The sequence below is a fragment of the Oncorhynchus gorbuscha genome, linkage group LG06, assembly GCF_021184085.1.
Source record: "Oncorhynchus gorbuscha isolate QuinsamMale2020 ecotype Even-year linkage group LG06, OgorEven_v1.0, whole genome shotgun sequence".
NCBI lineage: Eukaryota > Metazoa > Chordata > Actinopteri > Salmoniformes > Salmonidae > Oncorhynchus > Oncorhynchus gorbuscha.
In genome coordinates this window covers 75064456-75086529 of record NC_060178.1, presented here as the reverse complement: position 1 = coordinate 75086529, position 22074 = coordinate 75064456, and the positions used below count along the sequence as shown (strand labels likewise).

At 42.8% G+C, this 22074-nt stretch overlaps 1 protein-coding gene across 3 annotated transcripts in view; it reads right to left on the bottom strand.

Annotated features, from left to right (window-relative positions):
• The window catches only part of LOC124038326 (equilibrative nucleoside transporter 1-like), a 55509-nt gene that overhangs the window by 10306 nt on the left and 23129 nt on the right, over positions 1 to 22074 (bottom strand). The window contains exons 1-7 of one of the 3 annotated variants that reach the window (XM_046354063.1): positions 21671 to 21793; positions 8628 to 8708; positions 6824 to 6905; positions 6250 to 6431; positions 1034 to 1173; positions 342 to 476; positions 152 to 249 (exon numbers count right to left, since the gene is read on the bottom strand). In XM_046354063.1, the coding sequence (XP_046210019.1) occupies positions 152 to 249; positions 342 to 476; positions 1034 to 1173; positions 6250 to 6431; positions 6824 to 6905; positions 8628 to 8656 (666 nt within the window). In that variant the 5' untranslated portion in view covers positions 8657 to 8708; positions 21671 to 21793. Of the gene's footprint in view, positions 1 to 151; positions 250 to 341; positions 477 to 1033; positions 1174 to 6249; positions 6432 to 6823; positions 6906 to 8627; positions 8709 to 10292; positions 10314 to 21670; positions 21794 to 22074 lie in introns of those variants that run through there. The other 2 variants (XM_046354064.1, XM_046354062.1) reach the window with 2 other exon arrangements.

Sequence of the window (22074 nt, the reverse complement as noted above, 5' to 3'; positions counted from 1 at the left end):
TTAACCACAGTTTGTCAGATTGAATTTTTTTTTTTTTTTTTTAAATCAACATGTCAATATTGGATTGACAGACAACTTGGTTCAATTTGGGTCCCGAGGACAAAATGAGTTGAGAGCCACTGGATTAGAGTGTGTTAGTTGGAGGTTTTACCATACTGGGCAGAGCGAGGTAGGACAGGATGGCCAGGAAGATGACCACACATGCAGTGATGAAGTAGCCAAAGGCACTGTCCTGCAGGGCTGAGCCACCTACACACAGAACACAGGGTCATGACCAGGAAGTGCTTACTATCCTCATCCTGGAATAGAAGTTATGGACCTGCTGCGAGTGTTAGACATACTGGCCAGGGCACAGATCATGGAGAAGGCAGCGAAGGTTCCAGCGAGACCCTGTCCACTCATGATAGGTGCGGTGTAGGAGGCCGGCAGCATTGCAGCCAGGCCAAACAGACTGCCTTGCAGCACTGCCCCAAACGCTGGGTAGAGAGAGAGAGGGGGGAGAAAATTAAGTCAATTTAGAGAGAGAATGAGCAATTGTAGATGTTGGATAGAGGGAGTAATACATTTGAAGGCAAGAAAGGGAAAAAACTTTATTGGAAGAGATTGGAAGAAAAGGTCATGATATACTCAAAAGAGGAAGATCAAGAGAGGTAGGGTTGGCACATCACAGAGACATAAAGCAAAAACAAATGAGAACATCACAAGGGTTGTTTTACATAAAACATTATTTCATTCGCCCCCCTTCCTAGTATACACAGTCTTCACAGGGGGAGTACGCATATCAACATCAAAGCGTTCCAATTGGGTCACCCAGTCTTCCCCTCTGTGCGGAACCTAAACAGCTGGAGAAGCTGCTCCTCTACAGGCATCAGGATCAAACCAACAGGAGAGCAAAATGGGGGTGAGCGTATCCTGTTTTATGTCCCATTTTAAACAAGCCAACTCCATAGCAGATGGTGTGAGTGGTGAATGAGTTGTGTGTGTGTGTGTGAGCTTGGTGTGTTAGGTATGTGGTAGGTTGAGGTCCACTTACAATTGATGCAGATGATTTTGATGATGGTGAGAGAGAAGAAGGGGAGGGGGCCCATGTCCACTTTGACCAGCACCGCCGTCAACAGAAACACCACCAGGATCACAGACAGGCAGCCGGCGATACGCCAATTCTGAGGAATCCTGGGGGAGAGGTGAAGTAAGAGTGAGAAAGGAGGATAAAAGCAGATGACATTCCTACGACTACTTAGACCGAAGTGGAGGTCACCGATGGACGACTAGGGCTGGGAATCCCCAGGGACCACACAATACTTTGGTTCCAAAACAATATGCATTGTGATTCTCACCATTATATGTATTGTGATTCGATACTGATGTTATTGCTATTCAATGTTCCAAACATATTGCTCACCATATGTCTGCTGTAGAGGGACAATGAGAAAACGAGTTCTGATCAGTCATGGAAATAAGTGCTGAAAACAAATTGGCTCCCTATTTAAAAAGGAGAACAAGCTATGAAGGAAAAATAGTGGAGTTTTGGTGCAGACACAGCCAACTAGCGCAACAATAATGTTGCGATTTTGTCAAAACGATACATTACTCAGGGTTGAAATGAGAGGGAGGGTTACAGGTCTTTTCCTGGATCAAAATGGGGATTAGGTGGTGGGCGTGGAGTGGCGTGACTAAAAAAGGACCGCTAGCATGAGCTTATTGGAGCTGTGGCACAAAATCAGTGTGTGTGTGTGTGTGTGTATGATGCGTTTGTCCGATGCGCCAGAAATCATGAAGGCCCTAGCTGCAGAGCATGCAACTCTGCTGTCCCAAGAACTGGATAATTATTAAGTGATTTGCATTTTTGCCTAATCTTCCTCTCCTTTTAGACCTAGGCTTTTTTACGTTCCATTTAGGCTTTAGAAATGGCTAATAATAGGCTATGGAAATCGGCCTACTGTACACCGTTTCTTTCATAAGCTTTGCTCAGCTGTAAGTTCTCTTTGGATTTTTCCCATCTTGATATTGTTTGCTCAATTTGTGATATTGTTTTACAATATTGGGTCATTTAAAATAAAGCTGATGGAAAATCACCTAGAGACTGACTTTCACAATTGCTCCCATTTGAAAACTGCAACTTTAGGACAATAAACACTATTAGAATAGCGAATTTGGGAAACACAGATTTCACCCCATGCTTCCTGAAGCACCTCCCACAAATTGGATTGATGGGCATTTCTTACGTACCACACGGTCAAGCTGCTCCCACAACAGCTCAATAGGGTTGAGACCCGGTGACTGTGCTGGCCACTCCATTATAGACAGAATACCATCTGACTGCTTCTTCCCTAAATAGTTTGGAACTGTGCTTTGGGTCATTGTCCTGTTGTCGGAGGAAATTAGCTCCAATTAAGCGCCGTCCACAGGGTATGGCATGGCATTGCAAAATGGAGTGATAGCCTTCCATCTTCAAGATCCCTTTTACCCTGTACATACAGTGGGGAGAACAAGTATTTGATACACTGCCGATTTTGCAGGTTTTCCTACTTAAAAAATTACAGACCTCGACATGCTTTGTATCATAGGTACACTTCAACTGTGAGAGACGGAATCTAAAACAAAAATCCAGAAAATCACATTGTATGATTTTTAATTAATTTGCATTTTATTGCATGACATAACTATTTGATCACCTACCAACCAGTAAGAATTCTGGCTCTCACAGACCTGTTAGTTTTTCTTTAAGAAGCCCTCCTGTTCTCCACTCATTACCTGTATTATCTGCACCTATTTGAACTCGTTACCTGTATAAAAGACACCTGTCCACAGACTCAAACAGACTCCAACCTCTCCACAATGACCAAGAACAGAGAGCTGTGTAAGGACATCAGCGATACAATTGTAGACCTGCACAAGGCTGGGATGGGCTACAGAACAATAGGCAAGCAGCTTGGTGAGAAGGGAACAACTGTTGGCACAATTATTAGAAAATGGACGAAGGTCAAGTTGACGGTCAATCAACCTCGGTCTGGGGCTCCATGCAAGATATCACCTCGTGGGACATCAATGATAATGAGGAAGGTGAGGGATCAGCCCAGAACTACACGGCAGGACCTGAAGAGAGCTGGGACCACAGTCTCAAAGAGAACCATTAGTAACACACTACGCCATCATGGATTAAAATCCTGCAGCGCACGCAAGGTCCCCCTGCTTAACCCAGCGCATGTCCAGGCCCGTCTGAAGTTTGCCAATGACCATCTTGGTGATCCAGAGGAGGAATGGGAGAAGGTCATGATGGGGGGAGCTGAAAGTCTGTATTGCCCAGCAACAGCCCCGAAACCTGAATGATCTGTAGAATGTCTGTATGGAGGAGTGGGCCAAAATTGCTGCAGTGTGTGCAAACCTGGTCAAGAACTACAGGAAACGTATGATCTCTGTAATTGCAAACAAAGGTTTCTGTACCAAATATTAAGTTCTGCTTTTCTGATGTATCAAATACTTATGTCATGCAATAAAATGCTAATTATTTACTTAAAAATCATACAATGTGATTTTCAGGATTTTTGATTTAGATTCCGTCTCTCACAGTTGAAGTGTACCTATGATAAAAAATGACAGACCTCTACATGCTTTGTAAGTAGGACACCCTGCAAAATCGGCAGTGTATCAAATACTTGTTCTCCCCACTGTATATCCCACTTTACCACCACCAATGCACCCCCGGACCATCACATTGCCTCCACCATGCTTGACAGATGGCTTCAAGCACTCCTCCAGCATATTTTCATTTTTCTGGGTCTTATGAATATTCTTCTTCGTGATCTGAACACCTCAGATTTGTCTGTCCATTACATTTTTTTCTAATCTTCCTCCATCTAGTGTTTGTTCTTTTGCCCATCTTAATCTTTTATTTTTATGGGCCAGTCTGAGATATGGCTTTATCTTTGCAACTCTGCCTAGAAGGCCAGCATCCCAGAGTCGCCTCTTCACTGTTGATGTTGAGACTGGTGTTTTGCAGGCACTATTTAATGAAGCTGCCAGTTGAGGACTTGTGAGGTGTGTTTCTCAGACTAGACACTAATGTACTTGTCCTCTTGCTCAGCTGTGCACCGGGGGCCTCCCACTCCTCTTTCTATTCTGGTTAGAGACAGTTTGCTCTGTTCTGTGAAGGGAGTAGTACACAGCATTGTACCAGATCTTCAGTTTCTTTGCCATTTCTCGCATGGAATAGCCTTCATTTCTCAGAATAAGAATAGACTGAGTTTCGGGAGAAAGTTATTTGTTTTTTGCCATTTTGAGCCTGTAATCGAACCCACAAATGCTGATGCTCCAAATACTCAACTAGTCCAAAGAAGGCCAGTTTTTCAACTGTGCTAACATAATTGTAAAAGGGTTTTCTAATGATCAATTAGCTTTTTACTGATAAACTGATAAAACTAGATTAGCTAACACAACATGACATTAGAACACAGGAGTGATGGTACAGACAGTACCAGCCAAAAGTTCAGACACCTAGTCATTCGACGGTTTTTCTTGAAAACTATGAAATAACCCAGATGGAATCATGTAGTAACCAAAAGTGTTCAACAAATCTAAATATATTTACATTTGAGATTCTTCAAAGTAGCCACCCTTTGCCTTGATGACAGCTTTGCACACACTTGGCATTCTCTCAACCAGCTCGTTGAGTTATTCACCTGCAATGCATTTCAATTAACAGGTGTGCCTTGTTAAAAGAACATTTGTGGAATTTCTTTCCTTCTTAATGTGTTTGAGCCAATTAGTTGTGCTGTGACAAGGTAGTTGTGGAATACAGAAGATATCCCTATTTGATAAAAGACCAAGTCCATATTATGGCAAGAACAGCTCAAATAAGCAAAGAGAAACATCCATTACTTTAAGACATGAAGGTCAGTCAAGCCGTAACATTTGAAGAACTTCGAAAGTTTCTTCAAGTGCAGTCGCAAAAACCATCAAGTGCTATGATGAAATGACTCGCTCATGACTGGCTCTCATGAGGACAGCCACAGGAAAGGAAGACCCAGAGTTACCTCTGCTGCAGATGGATAAGTTCATTAGAGTTACCAGCCTCAGAAATTGCAGCCCAAATAAATATTTCAGAGTTCATGTAACATACACATCTCAACATCAACTGTTCAGAGGAGACTGCATGATTCAAGCCTTTATGGTCAAAGTGGCAAAGAAACCACTACTAAAAGGACACCAATAATAAGAAGAGACTTGCTTGGGCCAAGAAACACGGGCAATGGACATTAAACTGATGGAAATCTGTGATTTTTGGTACCAACCGCCATGTCTTTGTGAGACACAGAGTAGGTGAACGGATGATCCCTGCATGTGTAGTTCCCACCATGAAGCATGGAGGTGGTGTGATGGTGCTTTGCTGGTGACACTGTCCGATTTAGAATTCAAGGCTTACTTAACCAGCATGGCTACCACAGCATTCTGCAGCGATACGCCATCCCATTTGGTTTGCACTTAGGACAATCATTTGTTTTTCCACAGGACAATGACCCAACAAATCAAATCAAATTTATTTCTATAGCCCTTCGTACATCAGCTGATATCTCAAAGTGCTGTACAGAACCCCAGCCTAAAACCCCAAAAACAAGCAATGCAGGTGTAGGATGCCAAGAGTGTGCAAAGATATCATCATGGCTAATTTGAAGAATCTCAAATATATTTTGATTTGTTTAACAATTTTTTGGTTACTACATGATTCCATGTGTTATTTCATAGTTTATGTCATCACTATTATTCTACAATGTAGAAAATAGTCAAATAAAGAAAAAGAAAAACCCTTGAATGAGTAGGTGTCCAAACTTTTGACTGGTACTGTATATAGGTCCATTATATTTTCCACATACTATATCTGGTTTTAGTGATTTTAAGATAATACTGAATTTTTTACATCCCAAAAATACTGTTTGGACATAAGCTCTGCCGCCAAATACTTTGGAGGCCCATACAAGACTTTTCATGCAGACAAAAACCTTGATTAGCAGAGATTAGTTAGGTTTACATGAGGCACAATTCAGGGTTAGGGTGAGAACTATGGTTGTTTAGGGGACTGTGAGGAAAATGCATTGAGTGAGGATAAGGGGACATGTAAACAGGCAGGGATTGAGGATAAGAGTGGGGTATCAATTCAATGTGCTATTAAGATGAATGAGGTGTGGTTTCAAGTGAGTCCTGGGTTTCCTAGAGGTTACAGTAGGTTATAGTGACCATTAGTTCTAACTATACCTCTGGTGGATGAAGGAGTTGAGGCAGGTGAAGATGAGCAGGGGCACCATGGCGCACAGGGTCATCACGTTGTTGAACTTGGACTCTAGGATGCTCCTCGTGTCTCCCTCCACCACTGTGGTGTTGGCTGTCAGAATGGCTGAGCCCTCAACGGCCGGGTCCTTCAGTCTGTTGGTGAAGTACTAAAGAGAAGCAACAGGGTAAAGGAGAGAGAGACTTTGGGGTCAGCTCGTGACCAAAACTAATGTGAGTCAATGTTTTCATAATGCTAGCCTGCTGTCCAGGGCCAGTGCAGGGATTAAAGATATTGCTAAAAGTTTGAACTCCCCCTGTGATGAACCAGGGGTTTGTAGCTGTTTACAAAAGTGGCCTCAATAAACATGTCCTCCCTCGAGGCAGCTCCAGAAGCTCCCTTTGGTTAGAGTAGGTGTATTATTTAAGACCAGTTCTATTACCCTTTTAAAGAAATAGGAACTCAGTCTGTGTGCCTTAATAGCATATTGTTTTACTAGACTACAGCTCCAAGTCTGATTTCTCATAAGGAAACAGTTGTAGAAGAATGAAGAACAGTTACCATGGTTGCAGTCATGAAGAAATTCCATGGCAGGAGGGTTCCCAAGCCAAGGATGAAAAAAATGATCCACACTGCATTATACCTGACAAAAACACCAGTAATGTTAGTACAGTGGGGCAAAAAAGTATTTAGTCAGCCACCAATTGTGCAATTTCTCCCACTTAAAAAGATGAGAGAGGCCTGTCATTTTCATCATAGGTACACTTCAACTATGACAGACAAAATGAGAAAAAAATATCCAGAAAATCACATTGTAGGATTTTTAATGAATTTATTTGCAAATTATGGTGGAAAATAATTATTTGGTCAATAACAAAAGTTTCTCAATACTTTGTTATATACCCTTTGTTGGCAATGACAGAGGTCAAATGTTTTCTGTAAGTCTTCACAAGGTTTTCACACACTGTTGCTGGTATTTTGGCCCATTCCTCCATGCAGATCTCCTCTAGATCAGTGATGTTTTGGGGCTCTTGCTGGGCAACACAGACTTTCAACTCCCTCCAAAGATTTTCTATGGTGTTGAGATCTGGAGACTGCCTAGGCCACTCCAGGACCTTGAAATGCTTCTTACGAAGCCACTCCTTCGTTGCCCGGGCGGTGTGTTTGGGATCATTGTCATGCTGAAAGACCCAGCCATGTTTAATCTTCAATGCCCTTGCTGATGGAAAGAGGTTTTCACTCAAAATCTCATGATACATGGCCCCATTCATTCTTTCCTTTACACGGATCAGTCGTCCTGGTCCTTTTGCAGAAAAACAGCCCCAAAGCATGATGTTTCCACCCCCATGCTTCACAGTAGGTATGGTGTTCTTTGGATGCAACTCAGCATTCTTTGTCCTCCAAAAACGACGAGTTGAGTTTTTCCAAAAAGTTCTATTTTGGTTTCATCTGACCATATGACATTCTCCCAATCTCCTTCTGGATCATCCAAATGCTTTCTAGCAAACTGCAGACGGGCCTGGACATCTACTGGCTTAAGCAGGGGGACACGTCTGGCACTGCAGGATTGGAGTCCCTGGCGGTATAGTGTGCTACTGATGGTAGGCTTTGTTACTTTGGTCCCAGCTCTCTGCAGGTCATTCACTAGGTCCCCCCGTGTGGTTCTGGGATTTCTGCTCACTGTTCTTTTGATCATTTTGACCCCACGGGGTGAGATCTTGTGTGGAGCCCCAGATCGAGGGAGATTATCAGTGGTCTTGTATGTCTTCCATTTCTAATAATTGCTGCCACAGTTGATTTCTTCAAACCAAGCTGCTTACCTATTGCAGATTCAGTCTTCCCAGCCTGGTGCAGGTCTACAATTTTGTTTCTGATGTTCTTTGACAGCTCTTTGGTCTTGGCCATAGTGGAGTTTGGAGTGTGACTGTTTGAGGTTGTGACAGGTGTCTTTTATACTGATAACAAGTTCAAACAAGTGCCATTAATACAGGTAACGAGTGGAGGACAGAGGAGAGGAGCCTCTTAAAGAAGAAGTTACAGGTCTGTGAGAGCCAGAAATCTTCGTTGTTTGTAGGTGACCAAATACTTATTTTCCACCATAATTTGCAAATAAATTCATAAATCCTACAATGTGATTTTCTGGATTTTGTTTTCTCATTTTGTCTGTCATAGTTGAAGTGTACCTATGATGAAAATGACAGGCCTCTCTCATCTTTTTAAGTGGGAGAAATTGCACAATTGGTGGCTGACTAAATACTTTTTTGCCCCACTCTATATGTATACCAGTTGTATCCATAAAATACATATCCACACAGCATTGAATGATTGCAGGCAGAAGCAAAAAGTTCCAAGTCAATGCACTCACTTGTCCCGTGGAGCGTTGATGGCCGTCATTTTCCTGAAGTATTGCAGGAACCAACTCTTCAGTCAAAATGTGGCACGGATTCTGAAAACGAGACATTTTCATAAATTAGCCTAGTATTTTTAGAGGCCCCTTCCTAAAGCAACAATATTCAAGCAAAACAGGATAAAGTTCAGGAGAATGAAATCAACCTGGTTTTTCCCCTGGTGATCTATATTTTTTATTTAATAAAGTCTAACAAAATGCATTGTTATATTTTCATAACTTTTCCACATCGTATCGCCAATAATTGATTTACATTTCATTCCACAGGTTCATCACCAGCCAGTTACAATTAAATTTCCTGTCTAACTATTGTAGTTTGCCTAAGGGATACTAAGGAAAACCCTACAGATTCAGCAGGTATTTGTTCTCAAACATCTTTACAGTTAGGCTACTTTAAAAAGAAACATGTATGACCAAATAAACATAAGCGCATGTCACCAATATGACATCTCAGACAAACATCATCTATTTCTATTTTCTACCTACTACATTTGTAACCTAAAGATAAACCAAGTGGTCTTAATTTAAGATAAGCAGCATATGTAGGCAACAATAGAAATACCAGTGGTTATAACAGCTGACATTATACCAAACCACAAAGTAGCCTATGCAGCTCCAGCATTTCATAATATGATTTTTTAAAAGCCAGAAGACGACCTTCAAAACCTTATCAAGCACAATAATGTCATCAACAAACCAAAACATTGTAGCCAAATATGCACATAACTCAAATGTATCATACAAGCCAGCCACAGATTGTGTACTGTAATCAGCACTATTTTCTTCTGAGAAACATTTATTTTGAATTACACTTGGTTAGAGAAGTGCAGGGTTAGCCTAAATCCAAGATTTGAGTTACTGAAAGGGTGGAACTATGAACAGAATTTCATTTTATACATGGAAGAAAAAACTGGAACTCCAAGCATCCCACAGCCCATCTCACAACGCATCTCATAAGCATTGCCATAAGTTATGGATACCATTAAGGAACAGACTAAGCCTTTTTAGATTAAAATGTGCCTAATAGATAATGAAGTTGTCATGAGGAAATGGTCATGGGAATGCACTGTCATTGGTTAAGAGTATTGAATGCGGCTCATTGTGAGTGTTCTACACTGGACAGTATTTTAGAATGTCTCACTGGGATCACATGAGAACCCACAATCCACTGGACTGTGTGTAATGTAAGCTATACATGTGAGTGTTACGAATCCCTTTTGGCCCGACAGTCTAGGGGGGATGGTAATGAGATCCGTAACATAACTCATGCAAATTATTATTGTGACAAAGTAAAAGTGTGAACGAAATAACCACGACAACAGAAATCTACCGTCAAACTCTAGGTTTATTTAGAAACACACGGTAATGGGGGGAACAGGAAAAGGGGCTGAGCTGGACCCAAGGAAAGAAACAATAAGTATTCAAAAACACCCCTAAGCTAGACTAGCCTACTTTAACAACAACTAACTAACTAAAAATACAGTGGGTGGTACGCCCAGTTCTAACTAGTGTATTTAACAAAGTTCACCTACGGGTAGTGTATGCCCATGGGCGACTTGTCTTGGTTTCCCCCTTTTCCCACAAGCAAAACAAACAAACACCATTACCAAAAACAATACTCACAGGTGATGACAAAGTGCTATGGAGGTTCTTTAAACAAAAGAGAGGTTTAAGACACAAAGCGAGAGTGAAACACAGAGACCTACACAGACATGGCATCCACAGAGAGATTGAGCTAGAGATTGAGCTGAGCTGAGCTCGAGAACAAACAAATGGGGTTTTTAAACCATGGGGAAGGAACTGTGATAGGTCAGGAAATAGGAGGAGGTGTGTCTTCTGATTGATGATTGATTGTTGACTGATTGGGGAGTGATGGTTTTCACCTGTGAGGGGAGAAGGAGAGAAAAGAAACACACACACAGGATACACACACACACAGGATAACTGTATCCGTAACAGTGAGCATACTTATTGTTAGGGACCATTGTAGAGGTTAGACAAACACAGTAATGGGTCTGCTGCTGCGTTTCATTATGATGTTACCAAGTGGATTCTCATCGTGTGCTTGGTTCTCAGAGAATGTGGTCTCCAAGGTTGTGAACAGTACAGCGGTGCACCCTAGATTTTTATTCTGGCTCTTATTTTGCTTAACCCCTAGAGTCAAAATTGAATTAGCATAATAAAAACATCCACCTGTTTGTTGCATGGTCTGCATCTCAATCCACCACGTCCACTGATGCTAGCCATCCCCACTTGTGGTGAAAGGTGGCAGAGCTAAAGCAGTGTTTGTAAGACCATGAGACATCCTGAAAAATCAGTCTTCTCACGAATGTCTGGCCTACAAAACACTATTTTTGTTCAAATGCAACTATTTCAAAGATTTGACTGAGTTACAGTTCATATCAAATTCAGTAAATTTAAATGAATTCATTAGGCCGCGTAGCTTAGTGGTTAGAGCGTTGGACTAGTAACCGGAAGGTTGCAAGTTCAAACCCCCGAACTGACAAGGTACAAAATCTGTCATTCTGCCCACTGTTTCTAGGGCGTCATTGAAAATAAGAATTTGTTCTTAACTGACTTGCCTAGTTAAATAAAGGTGAAAAAATACAATTGTCACATGACTGGGAATACAGATATCTTACAAAAAAAGGCAGGGGCGTTGATCAGAAAAACAGTCAGTATCTGGTGTGACCACCATTTGTCTCATGCAGCGCGACATTTCTCCTTCACATTTAGGTGATCAGGTTGTTGATTGCGGTCTGAGCCATTGGTGCCACTCAAAATAATATATGTGAAAATGATTTCCAAGATGTGTACTTCCTGTTTTTTTGTACTCACTACCTTGTTTAAAATCACTTGCGCTGCTCATGCATTGACGTCCACAATGTAGGGGGGGAAGGTTCTAAGGGATATGTAAGATGGTGATGGACTGATATCAGCGAATTAAAACAAGCGGTTGTTTCGTTCGCTTCTGCCATAGACTTCCAGTCAAGTTCCACTCTGAGGCTCTGTGAAAACAGATGGATCAACAGAGAGCCGCCTGGTGGACAACATTACTATTGCAGTGGAAATTGGGCTTTATGACTAACATTATATATACCCTTATGTCAAGTTGTAAAACTCATAAGCCAATCATAACTACTTCTGTCCCTAAGGCAAATACGGACTGACAACTGTTGAGATTAGAAGTTGCTTTGCCCTTGTAGTCACCCTATACATCTAAAGCCGTCCCATTACCATCATTCCCAAGAGATCAGACAGTAGTGAGAAAGCATTTTGAAGTAGTGCAGCGGTCACCCTTTACGTTAGGATAAAATGGGGTCTATATGATCTTGATTACACCACCAAATCCAAATTGAGGTGGACATAAGGGCATTGTACTGGAATAGCTCTGTGACTTACATTCCCAGACCGTGTTCTCTGGCTATAGCGTATGGGTCATATGACAATATGAAAAGAACCGCGCTCTTCACCATTTCCCAGAAGTTTATATAGTTGTACTCTTATCACGTTGCGACTGTCATAACTTCATCAAGATTTTAAAAGACATGCTCAGGAACTTGTGTGCAACTCTAGCCAGATGCACACACAGCAGAGCCAGAAAGCAATGACGTGGTGCACATGTCCTTCGGGGACCACTTTTGGCTCGTGAGCGCTACTTTCAAAACTACTGCCGAGTAAGTATACAAAAGTACCGGTTAATCTCTTTAAGGGAAAAATCAATACTACTCCTAAGAGAAATTGTCCTATCCAAAATTAGCAAAACATTCCTGCAAAGTAGCATCAGATACCTCTTCACAAAGAATATTAAATAATCCCCCGTGCATTGGATAAAAAAAAAGGTGTAGCAGCAGTATCAATGTTTTTCCACATGGTGCAAGTCATCCCTCTGATTTGTGAGCAGTTTGCGAGCAGTTCCGCTCAGGGGATAAATCTGGTGGAACTATCAGAGCTTCCCCTGCCTTCACCCCACTACCCAACTTTGGATACAGGACACACTCCCGCTCACCAACACACACACCCTCTGCAAGCATGTACTTCAACCCTTTTTACAATCCTGTTTAAACAGCCAAAAGGTGCACACTCACATTTATCATCCAAAATCTATTTCCATCTCCCTTTCCAGGGATCTGGTTGCTGAATCTGACATGGGGTGGATCACCATGTAAAAAACATTGTGGGTTCTCAGAATAGCCTGAGGGCTGGTTTATAACAGTCACGGTTGGGCCTGTAATAGGAGACTGGTACATACGGTACTGTGGAGTGTCTGTGGGTTACTCATGCAACCAACACACAGCCTGTCACCCTGACAGGCAGCACCTCCAAACATCGAGCCCCTTTATTATGACAGTTGGCAAGGAGTGGTGTGAACATAAAAATCCTATTCATGGCGAGTTCCCAGTAAACGCCCCATTGCTAGCTTCTCTCCTGCTTCGGATGGGGTACTTTGGAAATAAAAGCCTGGGCGAAATACATATTCAGTTCATTAGTTCCACATGACTGAAATAGCATTTAAATCAGCACAGCAGGCCTAGGTAACACAGTTGGAAGTGTTAGATACTTTGACAGACAAAGGCGTGGAGATGAACCCAAGTCTTTGGTCTTTGGCTGAGAGAACAGAGAACATGTTATGAGAAAGCCAGGGAGAAAACAGGAATACTAAAAGTTGGCATGTGTGTATAGTGAAGTTTAATTCAGCTTTGTGCAGATAATTCAGAAGCATGTGATCAGTGTTCTTTCCCACCTGGACTATAGACACACAAGCCATTACTGAACTGAAGCTCTTCAAATCCAACTTTATTTTCATACGCATTTAGGACTGATAGGAAACCTGATGGCATTATTTTCATACCTGGAGGATACTCAACATTTACCAGCTCATAACCATGCAAAAAATACATTATTTAAGCGCAATCCCTTTTGATAAATGTATCCTTTGTATACTACCTAAACTGACAACATATTAAACCTACTAGTTTATATTATAGTTTATTATACACTTCAAGGGTTGGTGGCAGTTACCGCTGAAGAGTGGAAGGCAGGTGAGCAGTGCACTGTGGTGCCAAACCAAAGCAATTTCCTTTCCTTTGGCCACAGGCAGGAGAACTGAAAAGAAAATCCTGCTCACAGAAAAGGAATACCAGGGTCACAAATGGCATTGTTTTCAATTACCCTCCCTTTTTGCTACCAATTATTTCCTGCCCCTAAAAAAATATACTAATTGAGCAATGCTACTCTATTTCGCTAAATGTTTAAATAAAAATTAACTGTGTGGCACTCTTTTGTCTGTGAAGCCATTTCACACAGGAGTGAAACGCTGTTGCTGTCTGTTCTAGCTCACTCAGTTTAGCTGCAGTTCATCAGCTGCTCGTTGGCAGTTCTTGCTACAACAAAGAAGCCATTCTTGTGCTCCACAGCCAGGACTGTCAGGATGACACAGAAATAGCACTGACACACGTGAACGACAGCACGCACAACGACAAGGGAGGAAACACTGGGCTAACCATGCTTCTATAGTTAGCCATGCTATTAGAACAGGGTTTCTCCAAACTTGGTCCTGGGGGCACGTTTTGGCTTTTGCCTTAGCACTAGACAGCCGACTCAAACAATCAAAGGTTGATGATGAGTTGGTTATTTGAATCAGCTGTGTAGTTTAGGGCAAGAACCAAAACGTGCACGGGAGGGAGCATGATGACAGAGTTTGGAAAACCCTGCTATAGAAGACTTGGCTATGGTCTATAGACAACTCTTCTGGGAATCATTTAAAGTAATGTTTGTCATGATCAATACACAATTATAAACTGGGTGATGCAGATTGGCTAACGGCCATGGTATATCAGACTGTATACCATGGATATGACAAAACATTTGTTTTTACTGCTCTAATTGCATTACTAACGAGTTTATAATAGCAATAAGGCACTTCGGGGGTTTGCTAAGGGCTGCGTCGTGCTTAAGAACCGCCCTTAACCGTGGTATATTGGCCATATACCACACCCCCTTGTGCCTTAAGTATATCAAAACGACATGCAGACAAGTTTCAGCATTGGCTAGTTAGCTAACTGACAAGTCGGAAATGAATGGATAGCGCGAGCTAGCCAACTAATACGCAACTAGGCCTAATGTTTTGAACACACCGACAGTGTTTTTGCGCAAAATAGTATGCAGCATCATCTGGATATGTATGCAACAAAAGCTCAACATTCACTTTCTGCTACCATTTCTGTCAAGCCATCTACCCATACAGTTTGACTCATACGTTCGATAAATCCAACGTATGCACCACACCGAATGCACTGCAACTGCCTCTGCAAGGCAGCGTTTCATTGGAAATTAATGTAATTCTGGTGTACCAAAATGCAAGGACACGGTCGGTGTGTTTGAAGCCTTGGAAAGAAGGAAAACAAACTCAACAATTGTAAAGAATGCAAAACAACAACTGGACAGCTAGCTTGCTGAATTAGCTAACAGACGGGTCAGGGCCAGGCACATGACCCACCAGTCCCTATGTGTTCTTTTCACATTAATGTTCCTTACCGCGCTTAACGCTTCGAACACACCGACCAATGTCTCGCATTTCGGTACACCAGAATTACATTAATTTCCAATGAAACACTGTGTTTGTGATGAGGTGTGTCCCTTGGATTTATCGAACGTATGCGTCAAACTGTATGCGTACGGAGACGCCTTTACAGAAATGGTAGCAGAAGGTGAATGTTTAACGCTTCGAACACACCGACTGCATCATTGCATCACTGCGCAGCTAGGCAACTATACTGATGCAGGTACCTTTTGCAGATGGTCGCTTGCGGTTGGACACATGGAGGAGAGAATCATTTTCGCAGTATCCTCAAAACCGTGTCTTTTTGACACAACTGCTGACAACTAAAGGGACATAAACACAAAAAAATGGTGCTTGGAGACAAGTGTCCACGATAGGATTGCCAGGTCAGTTTAGTAGTGAGCATGTGCTAGATGTGCCTAGTTAGCTAGCTAGCTAACCTAGCTTGCTAACCTAGCCAATGAGGTGTGTGAAAGAGATCATTTATTTGACTATGCTAGTTACTACCCCTGATAACGTTACCAAATAATAATGTTTGAAAGATTGTGAGTGTGTATGCCAGATAAATAGTAATAGAAATGGTAGATACTACTGTACCCCTGATAATTTGTCAGAAAACCGTGTGTGTGTCTGTGTACAATATGTCCATGATAGCCATCTAATAACTATAGTTATGTTAGGTGATGGTTTGGCTTATCATGTTCATGTCTATGTAGAAGAAGACTGTAGGAGGAAGTGGAGAGGACTCAGGGACAGGTATCAGAGAGAGAGAGAAGGGCAGAGAAAGAGAAGAAGAGGTCTGGGTCTGCAGCTTCAGGCCAGCAACCTTGGTGCTTCTGCCACATTCTTTCTTTTCTGGATCCATTTATTGTGCCTAGGGCAACGAGTGGCAATTTTACAGCCAGACCCTCTACTACATCATCCACAAGTGTTGTCGTCACCCGTGCATCAAGACCCTCAACGTCACCTACAAGTGCGACTATCGCCTCCATCGGTGCAGCGAGACCATCTACTACGTCATCCACAAGTGTTGTCGTCACCCGTGCATCAAGACCCTCAACGTCACCTACAAGTGCGACTATCGCCTCCATCGGTGCAGCGAGACACTCTACAACGTCTACATCATCCACAAGGATGACCACCACCGGTGCAGCCATGGAAGATGAAATGGAGGCAGCAACTCTGGATCTAGGACAACCTGAGATTATTATGAATCACTGAGTACCTCGTTGAACAGGATGTGGCCGGGTAGAGAAACAGAGAGAGTAAAGAAGAGGAACAACATCACACCAGGCGTTATCGGAGGTACCAGCCCCCAGATTCACTCAACTCATTTCAGCAGAGGCTCCTCCAAGCCGTCGAGAGAGATGCAGACCAACCTGATGCTCACAGGAAAGAGGATGAAGAGACCCTCTTTGCCATGAGCCTGGTACCAACACTGAAGAGGCTGCCTCAGCAAAGAAAAGCAGCAGTCAAGGATAAAATGTATCAGCTGCTGTTCGAAGCAGAGTTCAAATGGTAATAAAAAAATATTCTCCACATCACAGGTAGTGTCATAAGTGTTGCAACAGTAAAGTAGGTAATTTTTACAGTATAGTCATGTGGGCTAATTGGTATTTCAGATCAAAGTATTAATATGAGGCAAATGTATAGCTGTTGTTTCTGGGTTAGAAAATATCCTAAAACAACCGTTTGCTGTCTAAATATTTGCCTGTCACATTCATACCAATTCCATGAGTAAACAGCAAGTATTACCAACTTTACCACTGTTCCCATATTTATGCCACTATCTACACTATACAAGCAGTATCTAGTTATGGTGTTATTTAAGTTAAGCTTGTATGTTGTATCTAGTTCCCCTTTTATGGTGTTATTTAAGTTAAGCTTGTATGTGTTGTTTTTCTCTTCCCTTTCAGAAATAGAGTCAATTTAGCTGACCAGCTCACAGGAAGGACAGGAAGAGGAGAGGAGTTGCCGGGGCCAACCAGCTCACAGGAAGGACAGGAAGAGGAGAGGAGTTGCCGGGGCCGACCAGCTCACAGGAAGGACAGGAAGAGGAGAGGAGTTGCCGGGGCCAACCAGCTCACAGGAAGACAGGACAGGACCAGCTCACAGGAAGAGGAGGAGTTGCCGGGGCCGACCAGCTCACAGGAAGGACAGGAAGAGGAGAGGAGTTGCCGGGGCCGACCAGCTCACAGGAAGGACAGGAAGAGGAGAGGAGTTGCCGGGGCCGACCAGCCCACAGGAAGGACAGGAAGAGGAGTTGCCGGGGCCGACCAGCTCACAGGAAGGACAGGAAGAGGAGTTGCCGGGGCCAACCAGCTCACAGGAAGGACAGGAAGAGGAGTTGCCGGGGCCGACCAGCTCACAGGAAGGACAGGAAGAGGAGAGGAGTTGCTGGGGCCGACCAGCCCACAGGAAGGACAGGAAGAGGAGTTGCCGGGGCCGACCAGCTCACAGGAAGGACAGGAAGAGGAGTTGCCGGGGCCGACCAGCTCACAGGAAGGACAGGCAGAGGAGTTGCCGGGGCCGACCAGCTCACAGGAAGGACAGGAAGAGGAGTTGCCGGGGCCGACCAGCTCACAGGAAGGACAGGAAGAGGAGTTGCCGGGGCCGACCAGCTCACAGGAAGGACAGGAAGAGGAGTTGCCGGGGCCGACCAGCTCACAGGAAGGACAGGAAGAGGAGTTGTCTGGTTTTTGTTTTGACCTCCCTCATTGTACCTTTCTTTTCACACAGGTCAGTTCCGTTTAAATTCAGTCAATTCATAAAGTAATTTGTTTATAAAGTCTTAGGATAGCATTCATTATTAGTGTTACATAGATTTCTAAATTGACAGAATTGAATCTCATACAACAGAGAATTCACAGATGCTCTTGTTGGTCTCTTACAAGACTAAAGGTGAATATATTTCTTTCATTTAAAACCACTTGAAAACCAGGGTGTTGAAACTGTTTGCTAAGTTATGTTCCATCGACTCCATGACGTCCAGGGGCCATTTGTTTGTTTAGCTGTGTTATGGCTACACATTATTATTTTTTTCAGAGAGAGACACACACACAAGACATCTCTTCGTACCTCAGATCCAGTGCCCTGTCCTCTCTCTCTTTATGGCCATGTCTGAAGTTCCCCTACTACGTCTAGGCTTTATGAGTAGTCCCTGTATCGGTCTGCAGTTGTGCCAAAAATACATGCTCTTGTTGTTCTGTTACAGGTTACACGTACATTTATTTTTATTTTTACACGCACATACACAACACATACTTGTCATGTTCTTTCCTGTACTTGAATACTTATTAAATTATGTTTTTATCTGCTTATTTCTTCCCTACACCTTTGCAGATCTAAAACTAGATGAAAGTAAAAACACACTTTTCCTAATTGTTTTTTTCCCCACCTGTATTTTGTCAGGCCAGTGAACATGGTGGTAAACTGTACTATTTGTATGGACCCTAGGTTACCTAGGTTACCTAGGTTACCCTTTGTTATCATACTAACTGTATGTCTTATAACCTTAATTAGTGCTCCCGCTCACCCGGTGTACCATGCCAGGTGTGTATAATACTGACGTTAATGGGGGAGGGAAGGGTTTATGGTGTGGTCTTTACTCCCAAATTTCACTTAAATATAACTTCCAAATGAAGAGAGACAATGACACAAAGTAATCTGGGAAAAAAATGCAATTTTATGGACAACAGTGGTTGGTTCTTAAAATAACCTGTGTTAGGGCGCTCTTAAAAGAGCAGTTTTACTCCACGGCATACTGCCATGGGACTTCACCTGCTGGTGATGACAAGTAGGTGGTCAGCTTCTCCCTCACCTGGAGTGCCTGTCTGGGGGCGTTGTTGGCACCTGCCCTGGTGACATCAGGTAGGTGACCATTTGGCATGCCCATCTCCATCCGGAGCAGCTCCTGGAGTGACCTCCGCAGGTAGTTATAGAGAACATGTGTGGCCTTCATGCAGGCATTGACATTTGAGGGGCTGAGACCAAGCACTCTCCAATACATTCTCCACCGGGCTGCCAGAATCCCAAAGGTGCATTCAACAACTAACCTTGCCCTGGACAGTCGTTTGTTAAAGATCCTTACAGGCTTTGGCAATGGCAGCTGGTGTCCAGCGTAGGGCCTCATGAGGTTGGGTCTTAAAGGGAAGGCCTCGTCGCCGACGAAGACATGGGGAACAGGTCCCAGGTTTTCAGCTCCAGGGAGTGATGCAGGTGGTGGAATCTCCAGGATGCCATCATGAAGTGCCTGGCCGAAGGCAGAGTCCCGGAGGGTCCCACCATCACTTCCCTTGCCGTAAGCACCAACAACACAGAAATAGTAAATGGCATCTACGACAGCCAAGAGTACAACTTAATATGTACCGTTGTTGTAGAATTGCGAGCCTGGATTACTACATGTTTCCCGTCAATGGAGCCAAGACCGTTGGGGAAATTCCACCTCTCCAGGAACTCAGCAGCGATGGCCCACCAGTCTTCCTACTTGGGGACAGGCATGTATTCACCAACCAGACAGTCCCAAATGGCTTGTGCTACAGAGGGGACAATGCCTGCCACCGTGGACCGTCCAACTCGGAAGCTGAATCCAATGGTCCTGTAGGAGTCCCCTGTTGAAAAGAATCTAAAATATAATTCCAAATAATGATCAATATTGTGTGTAACTTGAATTCCACCCACATATTATATGTACGCATATAGCTACCTCATTACTGTTTATTATGCTCTACTACTTATATTGTAATACTCATCAACCATCATTAAACATGCCTTGAAACAGTACAATTCAGTCTATGACTATATCATTCAACTGTAGCCCAGGCCAACTCTACTCTTAGAAAGAATGGTACTATCTACTTAAAAGGGTTCTCCGGCTGTCCCCATAGTAGAACCCTTTTTGGTGCCAGGTAGAACCCTATTGGGTTCCATGTATAACCTATTCCCCAAAGGGTTATACCTGGAACCAGAAAGGGTTATCCTATGGGGAAAGCAGAAGGACACTTTTGGAACCTTTTTCTCTAAGAGTGTATGTGAGTCCAATAAGAATGTCATGAATGACTGGAACTGTCTTGAACAACAATGGGTCCTGGAGAAGACTAGCCTACCTTCATCAGGGCAGAAGGCACCTCAACTTTCTTTTCATTTGGTAACATTGAATAATTAAAAAAGGATTATAAACCAACTTCTGGAAAAGTCATAGTCCTAATGAACATTCTGTAAAAGTACATATGATGTCAAATAAGGACTATTAACTAGAGCCCTTTAGCTAGCTAGGTTGCACATAAAAACAATGTATCAAATATCAATCAATTATGGTATCAAAGGCTTTAAAAATGTACTTGAATGTAGCTTACCGGAGACAAATCGCCAGGCGTTCAACGGCTGGTGGACTCCCGTAGTTGGTATCCACCCGGGCGATCCTGGCTCCAACCATCTGGAGCAGATGATCGAACTGGCTTTGGTCCAGACGATGGTCGAAGCTCTTGAATGAGACGGTGGAACTCCCCTGCCTGCGTTCAGGACTTTAATCATATCTGGACCCAAACAGACCTGCGCTTTCGGCAGGACTGGTCCCGGCCCAACAGCGCGATCAAGTCCACCTTCCTCAACGTTGGTCTCATTGTTGAAAGAGCCTACTCTGCTATCTTGACTATTTATTATTGCATTTTGGTGGGAAATTATATTATAGGCTCTCATAATTAATTTGTGGATGTCATCGAATAAGTAATATACTTGGCAAATAAATGAATAAAACATGTAAAGAGATTGTACAGTCTAACTGTTTTTATTATGTTATCCCACGTGTTTTTACTGGATGTGTGTGCAACAAAAATTTAACATTCACATTTTGCTACTTTCTGTCAAGTAAGTCTACACATACAATTTGATGCATACGTTAGATAAATCCAGCGTATGCACCACACAGAACGCACTACAACTGCCTCTGCAACAAAATGCTGAAAGGCAAACGCAGTGTTCCATTGGAAATGAATGTACTCCTGGTGTTTCAAAACGCAAAGCACAGTCGGTGTGTTCGAAGCGTAACTATATATACATATATATATCCAGACGATGCTGCACACCATTTAGCGCAACGACACTGTCAGTGTGTTCGATGCGTAACAGTTGGCACTAAATTGAAATCCAAATCACGACAGAGTTTCCTCCAACAAACATATGCGTTTGTCAGCACCAAGGCGCAGGAAAAAAGGTATGAAAACCCGAACAAAATTACAATGTAGGAGAATGTTTCAGCGAACAATTGCCATCACTCATACGTAAACAATGTACAATCATAAATTGTAGCCTAATCGGACGCTATACAAGTTACTGCAATATTTTACTCATTTGTAAACTACTCTACAACTGAGCTATGAATGTATAAGTCGTTTTCAACAAAAAGTTAAACAGTTCAATTCCTTTTCTACTGGAACAATACCTTAGCGCGAGAAGAAGAGTACCAGTAGTCTGTCCTCAACCCAGTCAAAATTCAGGATGTAGTGAGGAGCCGCACATGCATCCCCCAACTCGTGACATGCAGCAGCACTGATTGATGGCAGAGTGGTTCCCAAACTTTTTTTTAAAAGAAACTCAGTCAGGTTTTTCTCTCGTCGTGTCAGTCATTGCAGACCCAAGAGTGCTATTTATAACTTGTCAGAAATGTCCAGTTTAATTTGCCCATGCCAGCTAACGTTTTTTAGGCCATTGATTTAGTTGTAATGTTTGAGCCACTCATATCACATGAGCACACAAGACATGGCTAAAAGTGTAGAATTACAGGACATTTGCTTTAAAACTGCACAATATTATCTAAATTGACACAGATATTTCAAACTTAAAAGT